Source organism: Archocentrus centrarchus, chromosome 7 (assembly GCF_007364275.1).
Source record: "Archocentrus centrarchus isolate MPI-CPG fArcCen1 chromosome 7, fArcCen1, whole genome shotgun sequence".
In the NCBI taxonomy this organism is placed as follows: Eukaryota; Metazoa; Chordata; class Actinopteri; order Cichliformes; family Cichlidae; genus Archocentrus; species Archocentrus centrarchus.
In genome coordinates, this window is record NC_044352.1 from 37215612 (window position 1) to 37235599 (window position 19988).

General features: G+C 41.8%; 1 protein-coding gene across 1 annotated transcript in view; it reads right to left on the bottom strand.

The window, feature by feature from the left end:
- Window positions 1-13622, bottom strand: part of asxl1 (ASXL transcriptional regulator 1) — a 33594-nt gene extending 19972 nt beyond the window's left edge. Inside the window, exons 1-4 of the mRNA XM_030733635.1 lie at window positions 13285-13622; window positions 5149-5232; window positions 3952-4071; window positions 3396-3597 (exon numbers count right to left, since the gene is read on the bottom strand). Of these exons, the coding sequence (XP_030589495.1) occupies window positions 3396-3597; window positions 3952-4071; window positions 5149-5232; window positions 13285-13341 (463 nt within the window). The 5' untranslated portion in view covers window positions 13342-13622. The remainder of the gene's footprint in view (window positions 1-3395; window positions 3598-3951; window positions 4072-5148; window positions 5233-13284) is intronic.
- Between the last annotated feature and the right edge of the window lie 6366 nt (window positions 13623-19988).

Consider the following 19988-nt stretch of genomic DNA (forward strand, 5'->3'; position numbering starts at 1 on the left):
GGAAGAGAAATGCTGAGTATGACCCAAAGAACACCATCCCCACAGTAAAGCACAGAGGTGGAACCATTTTCCTTTGGGGTTGTTTTTCTGCTAAGGGTACAGGACAACTTCACCACACTGAGGGGCCAATGGATGGAACCATGTACCATAAAATACCGTAAAAAGACAAGAACCTCCTTCCTTCAGCCAGAACACTGAAGATGGGTCATTGATGGGTCTTCCAGCATGACAGTGACCAAAAACATACCACCAAGGATACAAAGGAGTGGCTAAAGAAGAAGTACATGAAGTTCATGGAGCTGACTAACCAGTCTCCAGATCGCAGTCCTCTAGAAAATCTGTGCAGGGAGCTGAAGCTTTGAGTTACCAAGCAGCAGCCAAGAACCCTGAAGGATTTGGAGTTTCTGTGAAGAGTCGGCCAAAATCCCTGCTGAGACGTGTGCAAACCGGATGACCAACTGCAAGAAATGTACTAAGTCATGTTTTGCTTGGGGATCAAATACTAATTTCACTCAGTGATGAGCAAATCAATGTATAACTTTTATGTAATGTGTTTTTTTTCTGGATTTTCAGTTGATATTTTGTCTCCCTCCATTAAAACAAAACTACCATAAAAATTGGAGAATTTCTTTGTAAGTGAGCAAACTTACTAATTTAGAAGAGAATCAAATAATTATTTTCCCCACTGTACCTTTATACATAAAGCAGTAAAAGTACTAAGGCTAAAGAGCAGAGGGATACATGCAGTCATTGGTATTCTAAATAATGCTCCGATATCTCTAAAATACTGCCAGTGCTCCCCCTCAGCCTCCTGGCAGTGGAGTCTTTAGGTGGCACAAATCCCCTGTACTAGAACACATAATTACAGGTCTCAGTGGATCTTAATGGGGTGCATATGAGCCATGGTGACTTGCAAATGCCTAAGTAAGAGCAAGGACTAAGAAATGCTAAAATTACAAAAAAATATAAACCACTGAGAATACGGTCACGTTCTGTGATTGGCAGTATTATGGTAAGAACTCAGTTGTCTGAGAAGCATCTATGGCGTGAATTTGAAAATCCCAGGTGGCATCTTTCTCCAGTTACTGCGTTCACAAGATTTTCAGGAAAACTTGACCTCTGACCTTTAGGTTAGGGCCGCCAAGAATTGAATTCATCTAAGATTTTTAGCAGAAGCATCTATGGCATGAATTTGAACCTCCTAGGTCAGAGTGCTTTCCAGTTACCACATTAACAAACTCACTCACCATCCAAATCATTGAATTCAGGTGTTCCAGTCACTTCCACAGGTGTATAAACCAGCACCTAGGCATGCAGACTGCTGCTACAAACATCAGTGAAAGAATGCCTCGCTCTCAGGAGCTCAGTGAACTCCAGCGTGGTACCGTGATAGGATGATACCTGTGCAACAAGTCCAGTCCTGAAAGTTCCTTATGGAATTACATTTATGAGCAAGGAAAAGCATAACTGACCAAATAATTTCATTTTGCAGGCGCAGGTATTTATTCCTTGTGCTTAAATTCAACAACCCGCGTGCGTAAAACAGCCACAAACAAAGAAGCATCGCACATCAGCGCCTGGTTTGTGCGCCGCTACAGTTTCACGCTCTTTTGGGAAACTGAGCACAGATCTGCTCGCTCACATCAACTGACTTGTGGCAGTTTGGGCGGAGCCTAATGTGATCGGTCACTTTGACGGACAGTTCAGGTTACTGTGTTAAACCGAGTTACACTGTGGCAGCAACAAAACAGCTGTTTTGAACTGGATGTTTACAATTTGGAAAATAAAGTATGCAGAATTAATTATCAGCAGTTATTTTGTGTGCATGGATGGAAATACTGCCAACTGTCCCTGATTACTTTAATGCTGAATAAATCTTTAAAAGACAAGTTCTGCACTCCTGTCCCATTACTCTGTCGTACAGCATCACATACCTTCTATGACTTAAAAAAAGAAAAAAAAAACCTTATAATGAGGATCAGGAAAGGAAGTGTGTATCAGGATATATCAAATATAACTTTGGCCCAAATAGAGACAAAGTCTGCAGCAACACGTGTAACTGCAGTACTCAAGTTCATATGTGTGTGAACGCAGCCCAGCAAATACTGCTGGCAGTATAGCGTATGATCCCGATCCTCTGATCACTTTTACTGTACGGTCTGAAAATAAAGGTTCCCTAAGAATCTGTGTGGATGTCTTTTTTTAAACACGATTTCTATTTTTATCTGTTTAAACTAGGGCTGGGACTTTAACGCGTTAATTTCGATTAATTAATTACGGGGAAATTAACGCGTTAAAAATTTTAACGCATTTTAATCGCACTTTGCACCGTGGAACGTTTCTCAGTGCGCGAGTTCCCGGCATACAGATTATATCGACGCACAATGTCCAAATTAGGGGCCGCATCCTGCGAAGGACCCGGCTCACGTCTTTCGTAGCCCACGAAGACTGCAAAGGCCGGAAGTGAGCGGCTAGCCTTAATATCAGCTGCCGTCACCTCTGCGTAGCTCATGTCGCCTAGCAACCCTGAGTGCGAAGCACAGCTGTGTAAAAGCAGCTGGTTAAAGGAACGAACTTTTTCTCCTTTTTGTGGTTTCATTTTAAGTCTTTAATTCAAAATAAGCTGTTAAAACAAGCGTAACACATTTCAACATCAAGGAATACAGCTGAGAGAATGATTAATTTCCAACTATAACAAGTGAGACATTAATGTTGAATAAAACTATCCAGTTATGATGCTTAACTTTAATTTCAGGAGTTTGCTTATCACAGGAGCACTTCCACCCTTCATTGGTCTGTGTAGTAGACTGGTGGGAAAATAAACAAAATTTTGAAGTTTAAGCTTATGTATATTGATTCATTCATCAACTAAACTTAAATTAATATTTCTCATGTCAAATATTGAAATGCGATTAAAATGCGATTAATTTCGATTAATTAATTACAAAGCTTGTAATTAATTCGATTAATTTTTTTAATCGAGTCCCACCCCTAATTTAAACATATTTGAGAAAGAAAATGCTTTTTTAATTGGCAGTTTTCGGTCATGTTTGAATTTACTTCATGCAGGACAGCATCTTATCTGCTGCCCGCCCCACAATCAATGACACTGATAAGAGGACAGGAAGACGTGGAAGCACTCAGAGCTCCACGATGAGCCCTGTTGTCTATCTTCAAGAAGAAAAATAGCCCTCCAGCAGCTACAGTCCCTCCATGTGATTAGAATCATCACCTTTGACCATTCACTACACAGTAATGAAGAAACTGCTGTGTTGAATGAGAGAAGCTCATCTGCCGTTTCAGCTCCTGATGCCATCTCTCAGTATGAAAGGACACGTTTGGTGAGGGATGTGGTAAGCAGAATTTGAGGTGACCAGCATGTGGTTTAATGTTACCATCATTGTCTACACTGGCAGCAGCAGTAGTCTCAGTGGAGTCGCAGCTCTCCTGCTCCGTGGCCTCCGTGGGGCCGACCGGGGCAACGGCCGAGCCTGCCGCCGGGGCGCTGCTGCTTGAAGCTGGGGGTGTTGTGGCGCCAGCTGGCTCTGATGGTGTCTCTGACTCTGAGGTTGCCTTTGTCCACTGGAGGGCGTTCTTCTACAGAGTAAACAGTATAGAGTATGCAGATGGGTATTCTCTACAGGTATAATGTAAAACTACAATGAAACATTCAAAATAATCAAAAGATCCGGTCATGGTTTAATTTTTGTCGTTGCTGGCTATCCTTGGTTTCCATGCTGCACTGGATGATAAAATGACTATGAATACAAGACTGCTTAGAAAATAAGTGGAACTCTTCAAGGGCTACTACTACTACTACTACTACTGCAGTACTTAGTAAGAAGCAAAGACTGAATACCCAGTAAATATACACAATGCAAGCTGGGAGTTTATGTTGAGTAGGTGCATCAGAGGATTTGGGAGAATATCTTTGGAACTTGGAGTGAGTACCTTGAGAGTAAAAAGGCTCATTCGTCCAGGCAGCTTGAAGAAGATGCTGTTCTTCACTCGATCTCCTCTCACTTGGGAGTGCAGCATGGTGACCAGACAGGCCAAAGGAGCTGTTCCACTGCGCGCACACACACACACACACACACACACACACACACACACACACACACACACACACACACACACACACACACACACACACACACACGCGCGTGCACACACACACACACACACAGAGTTACAGTCACATGTTAGTCTAAAGTCAGAAAGTCAAATTTATGTCTAAAGACAAGTTGCAGGAACTGGCCCATAGAAATCTAGATTTAGATCCTTGCAAGGTTCCCTCCTTTCAAAGTGGAACCTATGGTTCTAAAGAGCTGAAAGTTTTATTTCTCTGCTCAAAGAAAATGAAGAGAACACTCGATCACCACAGGATAACAGTTAAACATCAGGATATCAGTCAGTTAGGACGCATAAAACATTATGAACCAGTTCATCTGCTTTGGTGCAAATCAAAGTGACAACAGGAGCATCAGAGTAGCCCCCCCCCCCCCCCAAAAAAAGCAGCAGTCATACAGCGGGGCTCTCCCTGTCACAGATCTTCCTCTAGTGCTCTTTGCTGGTGTCCTTCTTACTAGCAGCATCAAACAGTAACTGTGGCCCGTTCAGGCTGCCACATCCATACGTGCTGTTGCTGCATCTCCCAGCACAGTCCCAGGAGATAATAATAACTGGACATGAATAATAAAATATAATGTACAACTTACCTCCTGCTTATGTCAGCAGCAGCAAATAGTCCATGTCGAAGGGGAAGGAAAAAAAACCTCAGTTATAAACAGTTCATCAGTTCACTGCCTTCAAAAATAGAACAGATATTCAAAAAAGTATAAAAAATACAACATCAAACTAAAAGTGTAAAACTGTTTATCTGACAGCAGATAGTTGTAACTGTAACCCTTTATGAGTCATACTTATAACTAATGATGCAATCAGAGTAATTAATGGACAAACACCTGTGGCCACCTGTGAACACCTGGTGAGTGAATACTACAGGCAATATTGTGTACATGCATACACTACAATCATTTTAGCATGATACTCTCTTATTCTCAGCTGTGTGTGTGTGTGTGTGTGTGTGTGTGTGTGTGTGTGTGTGTGTGTGTGTGTGTGTGTGTGTGTGTGTGTGTGTGTCTCTGACCGCATTTCCTTCAGCCCCTTGGTCTGGATGACATGCAGGATTTGTTTGGGAGTCATGGGTGCATCTGAAAAGTTCTCTAAAACCTGGAAAACATTTAAGCAAACAGACAACAGTTAGGAAAACATACCTGAGGGCATAACTGCAGTGTAATCAGCATATACAACAAAACAAAATCCAGGTGTTGTCATCACGCTGCTGAACAAAACAGATCCAAGTGTGACAAAAATACTCATCAGAATGAGGATATCACCTCGAATCACAATCACGATTAACTGAACTTTTTTCCCCCAATTTTGATTAATGACCAATTATGACTATTATTATTACTCCTCACACTTTTTTGGCTCCTGCCCTCATAGTTCACCAGGTTTGTACTGTAAATATTCTCCAATATCAAAGCTGGGATATTTTTTTAGTAATATGATTGGGCTCTGAACAAAATGGTTTTATTACCTTTTGGTGGCTCAAACTATTTTTTGAGCAGTTTTCAGTTTATTTGAGGTTTTTATCAAAGTCAAAAATGTGTCCACATGGACACGGCACTGCTACTTAGGACAAACTGCTCCAGCTGCGCAGTCAGCTCGGTCTCTGCCTTTTCCTCCATGATGTTTCCGTGTCACAGACCTGACAGGGCGGAGTCACGTGACAACACACTCAATAGCATGTGTATATGTATATAGTGACGGTTTATTGATGTTTGTGTTTCGAAAACGAGATCATTCATTATTGCTCCTGAGTCTGCAGGTCTGGGGCACATTTCTGCTCATTCATTCAGGGTTAATTCAGACCCAATGAAATCACAGGTGAGTCTGAGGCTTCTGAGGAAATACATTCATGAAGGAAGAACAGACATGATGAGTTCAAGAGGAGGAACTAAAATGCTCCCTCCACACACAGCACCTCCGCCCTCCACAAACTTGGAGGAATCCTCATCTGACCCTGAAAATGTGGTAAATTCAGAGGATGGTTGTTGTGAACATTCCACAGATGAAAAACACGCATCAGAAACTACTTTTTAGAACAGCGGGGCAGTTTGTTTTTAAAGTCAGGATGCTTTCACTGTGTTTGGTACTAGGGCTGCAACGGTTCATCAACGTAATCGATGACGTCAACTACAAAAATTAACCGCTGTGGAATTTTAACATTGACACGTATTTTTAAACCCATCCATCCATCTTTGTAGCTGCAATACACTACAGGAAGACATGGGGGCAGTATTGCCTCCATTGTCTGCCAATAACAACAATACTAACGAAGAAGAAAGTAACATGAACAGCATAACGATGGTGGAGCAGAGAGGAGGATGGACAAAAATAAAGAAAATGAGACAAAGGTGTGGGAGCGTTTGACAGAAACCAAAATAAAGCTGAATGCAGAGCAGAGCTTTCCCTCTGAAGCACAATTAACGGGTGCTTCAGCGGTAATCGCTGCTGTCATAGGCTTAATGTTTGTACAGTAATGTTTCTGTTAGTTTACCTGTCAGAAACAAGCTCTCATGGATGATGTTTGCTGAGCGCCATCAGTGATGTTAGCTGAAGGACAACAGGAGCAGCTACAATGGCTCCTATTTGTTTTTCTCACATTAATATCAGCCTTCATTCTGAATAATAAACCTCTGCATGAACTGAATCTTCAGGAAACTTTTCAGCTGTTTTGCACAGAAAAATCTTTTTGATTTAATTTGAAGCCTTATTTGAACTTCTGGACAGAGGCAGGAATTTGCAGTTTTCCAGCCAACACTCATTAAAACAGCGATGCTCTGTCTTCGGGGGAGGGGCAGGGTCACAAACACACGTGCAGGTCAGGCCCAGGCGGAGGAATTTTCATTTTAGACTTTCCGACTCATTTTGTTTCTCCGTTTCATAAGCAAACTATTCAATCAGATTATTTTTTTATTTAAAAAAAAAAAAGTGGTTACAAGATCAAGCATTATATTCAAAATTCAAGCACTTTTCAAACCTTGAAAGGAAAATATTAAAATCCACCCTTACAAACACTGATGCTGAGAAAACTAAACTTGTGATCTCAAATACAAAATCTAAACCACTGAATTTTTCACGTACTATGACAGTTCAGGCCTCTGAGACTGAGTTATTATCTCAATATCAATATTTCAGAGACTTGCTCTCTTTACCACCAGCAACCGATGAAAGAAACAAACTGAGCTTTCATTTCAGAAGAAAGTCTTGTCTATCGTTTAAGGCAAGAAACATACTTTTATGTGTGCACGATTATGGTGATGTGTTTTAAATATGCATGCACCCTCATAATGCTTATATATTATTAACCTCACAGCATAATTGCCCAACTCATTTTGAGACAATAGGCAATACTGCAGGGTGAATCTACAGTGTTAGCAAAGTAGAGGGAGGCAGATATCTCAGTTTGGCCAAAATACGACTTAGACAATTATGCTGTGTGGCTAACGATATGTCTATCATGGAGCACTGAGATTCATCACAAACTTTAAACCTCTTACACACCACTGTGCATTGTATGCTTGGGTTGAACAATCCGTGTCGTAGACTCTACCACTGGTATATTCTTATTTATAAGGCTAATTTGCTCCCATCTTACTGACTCTCACACTTAAGAAAAGTGAAAGAAGCTATTGTCTTAGATCCCAACAGTCATTCCTTCTCTCTATCCCAAAAGTTCCAACTGACTCTGGAAAAAGAGCGTTCAGATTTGTTGCTCCTTCCTCCTGGAATCAGCTGCAGAATCAAGAACTTAAGGAAGTGGTCTCAATGAATTTAAGGCAATTTTCTTTTACTTGGACGCAGATACTTCAGGATGCAAATATTTCGCCTGAATATCATTTCCCTTGTTTCTGGCATTGGACAATTACTTTTTACTAAGATATTCAATCTTCACTGATGTTTAGAAATTTTGGTTGTTTCCCAAAGATAAGCGTCCAATAAACATGAGTAACGAAGGCTTCAGGATAATCACACACTGGACAAAAGACATGTTTTCCCCTTGCACCACTATTTTTCCAACATGGAAGAACCTGAGCAGCAGAAGAGGAGAGAGTGACCTCTCAGCTGTTGAGTAAGTTGTACCAGGTACACTGAGCTGAGTGAAAGATGGTAGATTTTGCTTCTTTTAGATATATTTGGGTCAGGTGCTAAAACCCTATATGTCTGCAAAAATGTTTTCATTAACAAGAATGAAGGCTTTAGTGACACAAAAACATTTGCACCACTGAAAATCAATGAATAATTGTGACCTCAATATTGATCAAAACAATTGTGACAATCCTTTTGTCCATAACTGTGCAGCCCTAACAAAAACAATTGTTGTGGTCTATATGGCAATGACCCATATCCACACTTCTGGACTAGTCCTGCAGACAAGCACAGAATCGAATAGGCTCATGTATGAATTATGAGAACCTCAGTCAAGATTTTTTTTTTTCTGAATGTTTTTATTTCTCTTTAGGCAAGAAAAAAAATGCAATTAAAATTTTGTTTATGAACCTATTTTTTCATGGAGTTACAAATATGTCCACTCACCTGGACACCACGCATTTAACTTTTCAACTAGAGAAATATGTATTTAACACACCAATAACAGAAAATGATATTGCATCCTCAGATCACTACTGCTAATACTGACTAATCCTGATTCTGTTAATTACATTCAAATAACTAAAAATAAAAAAACTCCCCATGACTGACCAATCGGTAGCAGCGTATGGGATGATGCACAAGCATCCACTGTGTTGACTGATGTGCAACTATAACAACAAAACACAGGCATATACAAGAGAACTGCTTTGAACAGCTGTCCACTGTAGTGACCACTATGCATGAAAGGGCTAAACGGCCACACCTCGACAGAACGGTGCATCTCCAGACAGGATGAGGACAAAAACAGCCACAAAGCTTCAACACAGCACTCGGTTTAAACACAGGAACACCTCTGTTGCTACTTTTCCACCACTGAGGTGCCGGTGCTCGTGCCAGTGCTGGTGTGGGTTTCAGTGAACCGGCAAAACAATTAAGAACAGGCCCGCGTTTCTGTGAACTGCTCCTTTACGTATGAGTGTGGGCGGGTCCTCGTCTGGACACGGAAGCCGAAGCGCACAAACGTGGGAGAACACGCTCCCCTTTCTGTGCTGCAAATACCTTTTAGGGTCCAAACCAAACTACTGCAGTAGTCTGTGTGTGCAGCACAGAGGGAAACACAGACAGCGATTAGAGCAAGACGACAAGTACGCACTTTGTGTCCTTTTATCTGTGATATGAACTGATACAAAGCAGCAAGTTCAGCCTTAGAGCCCAACCTAATTCACAGCTTAGAGCCCAACCTAATTCACAGCTTAGAGCCCAACCTAATTCACAGCTTAGAGCCCAACCTAATTCACAGCTTAGAGCCCAACCTAATTCACAGCTTAGAGCCCAACCTAATTCAATCGCTTTTCTCATTTAATACACATGTAATATGGTAGAAAACTTGATGTTGAGACAGCAGAGTCACGCCCCTCTGCCGCTTTCGTCACGCGTGCTTGTTTCGAGACCAACTAGCTTGCGGTGCCGGAGTTGAACCCGTTTTTTGGCCGAGCACCGAGTGTGTTCGCGGTGGAAAAACCGCCAAACGGTTCAAATACTGGCACCAGCACCCCATCAGTGGGGTAATACCTGACCTCACAGAAGCACATCTGTGAGGTCAGACACTGATGCTGGAGAGAAGGCCTGGCCCTGAACCCTGATCCCACTAACAGCTGACTGTGGAATATTTAGTAGCGAGGAAATTTCAGGACTGGACTTGTTGCACAGGTATCATCCGATCACGGTACCACGCTGGAAGTCACTGAGCTCCTGAGAGCGACCCATTCTTTCACTGATGTTTGTAGAAGCCGTCTGCATGCCTAGGTGCTGGTTTATACACCTGTGGAAGTGACTGGAACACCTGGATTCAGTGATCTGGATGCTGAGTGGTCGTTGCCAGGGGAATGGTACGTGTCTGACTGCATTGTGCCAAGTGTAAAGTTTGATGGAGGGGGGGTTATGGTGTGGGGGTGTTTTGCTCGGCCCCTTCTTTCCAGTGAAAGGAACTCTTAATGCTTCAGCATACAAAGACATTTGGGACAATTTCATGCTCCCAACTCTGTGGGAACAGTTTGGGGATGGCCCCTTCCTGTTCCAACATGACTGCACACCAGAGCACAAAGCAGCTCCATAAAGACATGGATGAGCCAGTTTGGTGTGGAAGAACTTGACTGGCCTGCACAGAGTCCTGACCTCAGCCTGATAGAACACCTTTGGGATGGATTAGAGTGGAGACTGTGAGCCAGGCCTTCTCTCCAACATCAGTGTCTGACCTCACAGATGTGCTTCTGGAAGAATGGTCAGAAATTCCCATAAACACTCCTAAACCTGTGGAAAGACTTCCCAGAAGAGTTGAACCTCAAGTCAGTCAAGCAAATAGTCCTGGCAATATAGTGTATGCACACAGGAAACAGCATGCACTGTAACTGATTTCACATGATTTTACTCAGAAATTATTCAGCGCATGTGTGAAAACAGAAAACTCCACAAGATGACAAGATACAGAAGTCTGATGAAGTAAGTCAGGAAAACAGACAGGGGTTGAAGCTGAGATGGTTTATATGTGAAGAGTAGTTAGAGGTACAGGCAGTTGTTTTTGAGCTTATTTACTAGAAAAAAGAACTTTGTACTCAAATGTACATTGATTAGTGTGTAATTACATCTTCCAATAAACTGCAGACTCATAAACTTAGAATTGAGCCATTAAAAATACATAGGAATAGGGCCAATTTGTGTAAGCCACCATGTTGGCCAACCATCTTGAATACAGTGGCTGAGATGGACTTCACCGTTCTGCCTAATCGCATTTTACATGACTAGAGATCCATGTAGTACGCCAAAGGCAGAGAAGAGGACTCGTAGGACTTCATGTACCATGGAGGCAAATTTTAATTTGTGTCTGCACCTTCAGACTCAAGACATGAAGGATCATACCTATGTTTTTTTTGTTTGTCTTTTAATCATTGGAGAAGAGGTCCACATCACTGAAAAATGAAAACGTGATGAAATGACCAGCATCTGGATAAAATGTCACCTGCTTCCTCCTCACCTTCATCTCCTGAACACATGAAAATGTGCTTATTTATTTCTGATATTGTCATAATTACTTACTGTCCACAGATGAGACATGTGACCCTCCCATCTCCAGACTGCTAAACAACAGCAGCTGGTTATAAGCTAACGTTACGCCAGCTTAGTTTAGGCTCGGGTGTCCTAAAAAAAATCACATTTTCCCTCTGATAAACAGTTTGATTACATTCTCACATCATATGATTCTATTTGCCAAGTGTCTGAGTCCAACAATGTTCGATCCACTTCAAAGACATTTTCACAAACGCCGGCTAACAGCAGCAAAAACAGCAGTGCTTACCAAGAGAAACGTTCCGCATATCCTCAACAACTCACATCAGTATCACTGTCATCAGACAGCAGTGAGCTTCACTCACTCATCCACTCGTAACGGACTCAATTCACAAATTTTTACAGCCTTCCCCAGATTAAACAGACGTGGACACCAGCTGAGGTAAACAGCCAACTCACAGCCTACACTCACTGCAGATGAACGGCAGCCAGAGGTGTTTGTCCTACAGCGGCCACCGTAGCTAGCATTATGCACTTAGGAGGAGTAAGAAAACAGAATTCAGCTGACTATAATCTACTGACATCTAGTGGTGAGATTTTACACACTAAACCTTTAACTAAAAGAAGGGTAACCTCAAATTACACCATTTCATAATGTTTTCAAATTAAGCACTTTATTTGAAGAAAACTTTTTCAAAAGCCTTTTGAATGCAAACCTTATTTTACTTGAAATGAGTAAGGAACATTTAAGTATTATTTTCTTATAGGCATACCCTCCATGACCTGGAGGGTAAAACATTTTTACTGTTGAATTGTACTTTCTTTGTTTTACTTGACAGCCAGTTGTTGACTTTGTCCAGACACTGTTAGGCTACTTCAAAATATGTTACACTGGATAACTGTGCATGTGGGACTTCATGACACTCTGGGCCTTTGTTTGAGGACATTTTCCTCTTACTGGACCTCCCTTAGTGTTAATTAAATACCCATGCTATAGACATATTTCAGTTTGCAGTAGTGGTGAAATGGACTTCATTCAGCATTGAGTGTGCTGTTTTTAATGTTTTGCCCACCACATGTTATGTTCCGGCTATGAGAGTAGAAAGTAGGGGCCTAGCTGGCCCAAACACAGCTAGTGGAGCCATTCTCCTCACACGGTCTGAGCCTGACCGCTAATCTACAATCCTGAATCTGCTTCTCTGCCATGCAGCCCGTTTCCCAGCCGAGCATTTTAATTGTTTAATGTTCGTTTGTTACGACCCCCTAACAGCCCCGGCCCCGAGCTTGGTAGTGCTGAACGTGTTTGCAGCGGTTTCATGTGGCTTCTGTTCGGTATACTCACGCTGCTTCTAGCAGCCTTTCAGACGGTTTTACCGGCCGACTCGTGTTTTGTCGGCGCACACTGAGCACCGCTGCAGATTCATTACGACTCTGTTAGTGGTTAACCTTAGCTGTTAGCTTTGCTAGCGTTAGCGGCATTATGGTCAACAACATTTACGGCATTAGACCAAAATGTGTGCTCCGTTAACGGTGCGGGTTTAACAAATTCAGTGATGTGTCCTTACATAAAGTCCGTAAACCAGCCGCAGAGTCCGCGTTTTTATATGGCTTTGGTTTTTTAACTCAGGTTGCTAGAATGGTAACAAGCGTAAAGCTAGCAAGCTAGCTGCCTAGCAAACAAAGAGCTCAAAACAGGAGAGGTGGATGTTAGCGTGCTAGCCAGGGTTAGCATACTGCGTCACGTAGCTTTTGATATCAGCAGCAGAAAGAAATGCAAAAAATGGAAAATGTACCCACTCTGCTCCATTTACACCAAACGCGACCTTCGTGGCTTTTTGTGGGTCGGTGGGTTAGCGTCACAGACTAATAGCGAGCTGCTCTTACGGCACAAACAGGCTGGAGTCGTGAGCAGAATCCAAACACACATCTGGACCCATCAAACCACATCAAACCCTAAAAATTTCGCATGCAGATAAAGGAATTAAAAAACAGTGCTTTTACCATACGAGCCGCCTCAGCCCAGGTCCGCTCCTTCTTTCTCTTTTGTTTGTCCTTCATTTCCTCTGCGCTGCTGTCTGCGGCTAGTCGCTGTGTCTACAAAGCAACCTCAAAATACGATGGCGGTTTAGCCGTTTAGCAACAGTGCTAACTACGCTGTAGGATAACTGTAGATACCAAACAAGACCGTCCCTTTAGCTCGGGTCAGCGGTGCGGTGTCTACGAGTCTCTCTGAATCACTGCTCTGTCCGACGCCTCGTCTCAATTAGCTCGACACACACATCGTCTTTCTGGCAGAGGAGCCGTGTGAACGCAGGCTGCTGCAGGACAAGCCTCTCTGGAATGCAACAACCAGGTCAAAGGTCAAACCGTCCGCAGGAATGCAACAAAACAAGCCCTGCCCTCCTCTTTCAGACGGTGCAATTAAACAGATGCTGCATGCAGACCCTCTGTTTGCAGAGTTTAGATCGCACCTTCGGTTCCCGGAACACGCACAGGCTCAAGCAGCTCTCTGATGGAGTCTGTGAGAACAGAGCAATCTTTAATTCATAGCATTACCCAGGAAGGTCGAGCCTTTTCTTTTCACACATTAGCTGCCTCAAATAACAGATATGCGTGAATGCACCAGGAGCCAAGACAATTGTGGAACATGATACCCAGACCTTTGTTGCACTTCAGAATACTGTACATACACAGTACTGTGCAAAAGTCTTAAGTCAGCTTCCATTTTTATATTTTGCTTCCAAGGAGCCAGACTTTTCTTTTTTTTTTTTTAATGATCTTGAGCAACAGTTCTCCAGGCTTTCTGAAGGTGCTTCAAAACTCTTCTTTGGATGTTGGCTGCCTTATGTTCTGTTCTCTGTCAAGGTGATCCTACACTGCTTCAATATTGTTGAAGTCCGGGCTCTGAGGAGGCCAATCCATGACTGATAGTGTTTACTTAGTATGCAGTGTGTTTGGGATAATTGACCTGAAAAATGAAGCCAATGCCAATCAGATGCTTTCCAGATAGTGCTGCACGGTGCCTATAGATACAATTTAAAATGGGTGCTTTTATAAGTTGTCTGTTATGTATAGACATAACACTGGTTCATCCCTTGAGTTAGATGCCTTTTCATACTTCAGTGTTAAGTGGCTTAAAAGACAAAAAACAAAACAAAAAAAAACATTGCCCTGAAAATTGTCAGGTGCAAGGACTGGACTAAAAGAAGCGAAAAAACTTTGAAGCAAAATATTAAGAAATGACAGGTGGCTCAAGACCTTTGCACAGCACTGTACCTCACAAGTATATGTACACAGTTGTCTGTGAAGGATGTTCCTCACTGCTGTGCATATGCACTCGCTGGCCACTTCATTAGGTATACCTGTTCAAGTGCTTATTAACCCAAATATCTAATTAGCCAATCACATGGCAGTAACTTAGGCATGTAGATATGATCAAGATGACCTCCTGAAGATCATATTGAGCATCAGAATGAGGAAGAAATGGGATTTAAGTGGCTGAATGTGGCATGGTTGTTGGTACCAGATGGGCTGGTGTGAGTGTTTCAGAAACTGCTGATCAACAACAACCATCTCCAGGGTTTCACCCAGAGAAGCAGTTTTCTGGGTGAAAATGCCTTGATGATGCCACAGGTCAGAGGAGAATGACCAGTCTGCTTCAAGCTGACAAGCAGGCAGCAGTAACTCAAATAACAACTCATTACAACCAAAATATACAGAAGAGCATCTCTGAGTGCCAAACATACCAAATCTTGAAACAGATGGGCTGCAGCAGCAGAAGACCACACTGGGTGCCACTCCTCTCAGGTAAGAACAAGAAAATTAAGGCTATAGTTCACATAAGCTCACCAAAATTGGACAACAGATGACTGGAAAAACATTACCTGCTCTGGTGAGTCTCGAGTTCTGCTGCAACATGAATAACATGAACATATTGATCCCTCCTGCCTTATATCAAAAGTTAAGGCAGCAGGTGCTGGTGTAATGGTGTGGGGGATATTTTCTTGGCACATCTTGGGCCCCTTAGTATCAGTTGAGCATCATTTAAATGCCAAAGCCTACCTGATCGTTGCTGCTTAGCATATCTATCCCTTTATGATCCCTTTATGACCGCAGTACTGCAGGAAAATGCCTCTTGTTGTTCACAGCATATACACCATGTGACAACTGGTCTATTTAGATGGTACATTCTTCAGAAGTATAGGAAAACTGGACTTGTTAACTTGAAGATGCAGTACTTACCCTGCAGAGCGCTCAGGCAGAATATACTAGTGTGTCTAAAAAAAACAGCATATCATTAAAAATCTTTTATTTGATTTGAATAAAAATAATCTCAAGCTGATCACTTATTTAGTAATTCAAGATAAAGGAGCCCCAACCAAGCAATGAGTACATAAATGAACATCCTTTTCAGAGTTGGATATTTCTGTACTGTACATCCTTTTTTGATTGATCTTAGGAAATAATTTGAGATAATGGATTTCTAATTTTCATGAGCTCCAAGCGATAATCAAATTTAAAGAAAAAAGGCTTTATGTGTAATGAATGTCCAATAAATCAGAAATTCTCAAACTGTGGAGCAGATCCCACTGGTAGGGAATAAAGCTACTGCATGTGGGGCATAGGCGAGTAAGGGAAAGATGTGGAGTGAAGATAAGTAAAATAAATATAATTTGTACAAGTACCCCCACCCCCCCCCCAAAAAAAAAAGAAAAGAAAAAGAAAAAAATCAAGACTTTATTTTCTGATTTTATTTTACTAAAATTGAATTTGGATCCTTCCTTGGAGTTAGTGATTGGTGAAAACTGTGTGGTGTTATAGTTTGGCAAAAGAGGACACACGGAGAGGACTCAAGTACCAATTTAAAGAGTTTATTGACAGAGTGAATGGGTTTCTAATAGTGGGTTAGAGGTGGAGAGTTTCTGTAGCACTACTGGTTCACACATGGGAACTCTGCCAAAGAGGCGATAATGAGTTAGCTGGAGTCCAAATGGAGAATATTGTTTGCACAGGGGAACTTTATCATTCAGTATCATTTATATAGCGCCAAATCACAACAGTCACCTCAAAGTGCTTTATATTGTAAGGTAAAGACCCTACAGGAATACAGAGAAAGCCCAACAATCAAAACGACCCCTTATGAGCAAGTACTTCGCAACAGTGGGAAGGAAAAACTCCCTTTTAACATAAAGAAACCTCCGGCAGAACCAGGCTAAGGGAGGGGCAGTCATCTGCTGCAACTGGTTGGGGTGAGCGGAGGATGGGAGGGGACGTCTTACTTGAGTTGTTGAAGAGCGGACGCATGTGAGCAGCTGGCAGTAATCCAAAAGGTGGTGAAGGTGACAGGTGGAAAGTGGAAAGTGGGCAGGCAGATGAGCAGGGAAGTCCTTCCTATGACAGGTTACAGAGAACAGGTGAAGAAGCAGGAAAATTAGGCTGGAGGTTCCCACAGCCAACAGGTAAGTGTGTTTCTGAGGCAGCACGCAGCAACACAACCAGGAGAGGATTAATACATGCAGATGTTTGCAAGCAACAGGTGACAGAGGCAGACTAATGCTCACCATAATGCTGATGACAGTCTGGCACAGAACAGTTGCAATCTCCAACCTTGATATACCAACACTTGGATTACCAGATGCAGAAAGGATGGTACCATGAAGAAACTCCACCCAGGGGTGGATTCAAGAGGAGTCAGACCAACAACGCCAACTGACACCAGTAGCAAAAAAGGTTAGAGAAACAATCAGATATCAAGTCCAGCCATTTGCACCACAACATGCACTGCTGACGCCACAAACTACTTAAACCACAAACTACTGAAGCCACAAAACTACTGAATCCACAAACTACTGAAGCCACAAACTACTGAAGCCACAAACTACTGAAGCCACAAACTACTAAAGCCACAAAACTACTGAATCCACAAAACTACTGAAACCACAAACTACTGAAACCACAAACTACTGAAACCACAAAACTACTGAAGCCACAAACTACTGAAGCCACAGACTACTGAAGCCACAAACTACTGAAACCACAAACTACTGAAACCACAAAACGACTGAAGCCACAAACTACTGAAGCCACAAAACTACTGAATCCTCAAAACTACTGAAACCACAAACTACTGAAACAGCAAAACTACTGAATCCACAAACTACTGAAACCACAAAACTACTGAATCCTCAAAACTACTGAAGCCACAAACTACTGAAGCCACAGACTACTGAAGACACAAAAATACTGAATCCACAGACTACTGAAGCCACAGACTACTGAAACCACAAACTACTGAAGCCACAAAACTACTGAAGACACAAAACTACTCAAGCCACAAACTACTGAAGACACAAAACTACTTAAACCACAAAACTACTGAAGCCACAAAACTACTGAAGCCACAAAACTACTGAATCCACAAACTACTAAAGCCACAAAACTACTGAATCCACAAAACTACTGAAACCACAAACTACTGAAACCACAAACTACTGAAACCACAAAATTACTGAAGCCACAAACTACTGAAGCCACATACTACTGAAGCCACAAACTACTGAAACCACAAAACTGCTGAAGCCACAAACTACCGAAGCCACAAACTACTGAAACCACAAAATTACTGAAGCCACAAACTACTGAAGCCACAGACTACTGAAGCCACAAACTACAGAAACCACAAAACTGCTGAAGCCACAAACTACCGAAGCCACAAACTACTGAAACCACAAAACTACTGAAGCCACAAACTACTGAAGCCACAGACTACTGAAGCCACATACTACTGAAGCCACAGACTACTGAAGCCACAGACTACTGAAGCCACAAACTACTGAAGCCACAGACTACTGAAACCACAAAACTACTGAAACCACAAAACTACTGAAGCCACAAAACTACTGAATCCTAAAAACTACTGAAACCACAAACTACTGAAACCACAAAACTACTGAAGCCACAAAACTACGGAATCCTCAAAACTACTGAAACCACAAACTACTGAAGCCACAGACTACTGAAGACACAAAACTACTGAATCCACAGACTACTGAAGCCACAAACTACTGAAGCCACAGACTACTGAAACCACAAACTACTGAAGCCACAAACTACTGAATCCACAGACTACTGAAGCCACAAACTACTGAAGCCACAGGCTACTGAAACCACAAAACTACTGAAGACACAAAACTACTGAAGACACAAAACTACTCAAGCCACAAACTACTGAAGCCACAAAACTACCAAAGCTACAAATCTTGTGGCTTCAGTTGTTTCATAACTTCCATGTGTTTGATGGCTCAGTAGTTGGGTATGCCAGAAAAAGTCTGAGAAAAGCTGGAATAAATGAAAGTGTGTCTTTTCAAATGAATGGACTTTTTCACTGTATTCTAAGTTTTTGACATGCACTAGTACAATGGACATTGTCAGTGTAATATCTGAAGCCCACTAAAATATGTATACTCTGGAACAATTCTTCCAAAACGTATTCCTGTGGTGATGGTTGTGGAGAGTGCATGATGGTCCAAAATTTGCACAGGTGTTCAGTTGTCTTGAGTTCAGGTAACTGTAAAAACCATAGCATATGATTCACTTTGCTTTCATACTCATCGAACCATTCAGGGAGCCCCTGTATCTCATGGATGGGGCACTGACATGCTGGAATAGATGATTCCCATGAACTGTTCCCTCACCAGTGTTAAAGGTGATTAACTTTAACCCCTCACTAGGATTCAAGCATTCATGTGTGTGCTGTTCTCTTGGTGTATATGTGAAGGATGAAGGTTCTTATAGTTGAATAAAACTCAACTAAAAAAATATAACAAGGTGTGAAAACCCATTTTTAACTGAAATAAAAGGAAAACTAGACAAATGGAAAAGATGAAAACTAACTGAAACAATATTGTGTTGTTATAAAAATAACTAAATTAAACAGGAAATGTCCATATTTTTAGTCTTTGCCAATGTGGTTAAATTAGGTGCATCTCTTTATTCAGACTATGATTTGTGGTAAGTTTGTCTATTCTGAGCTTTTTAAATCTTTGACAAATACAGTACAAATTGTCTAAGTCGGATTCAGATGGCACATGGAATTTTATCTGACTTGTAAGAAATCCGTCTTATGTTTAAAATCAGATTCTTTGGGGTCAGTTTGGGGTGTAATATCGCAGCAGTGGCTTTCTGCTTCATATAATCTCGTTTTTCTGCTCATATGTGTGAGTTTGTAGCTTACGCTTGCCTCCTGCACTTCCCGTGATTGCCTCCGGTGAACTGAATTGATTCGCCCAGTGCAGCCAATCCAGACGTCACATGACTGTATACTGTAAACACTCAATCGATCTCCAGGTGTTGTTATTGTGTGTAGCTGCGCATGAACGAGTCGATGCATGGAGTTTGGGTAGATCATCATCTGACTTATGCGATCACATTTAACTGGAGATACATTACAATGGGACCATATTTTTCATCTGAGGTAGGCGAAAATCTGACTTGTATGATCCGATTTAGCAGATGATTTTATTTGAATTAATGTCAGGAACAGTAGGGACCTACAGAAACCATCTGACTAGAGCAAAAATCTGATTTGTGCAACTTCGACTTAGGCGATGTCTACTGTACTCCTTACATAACATTAATAAAAATGCTCAAACTAACGCTAAAAACTAGAAAGGCACTCAGTAGGGCAGATACCTCTCCTGATAAAA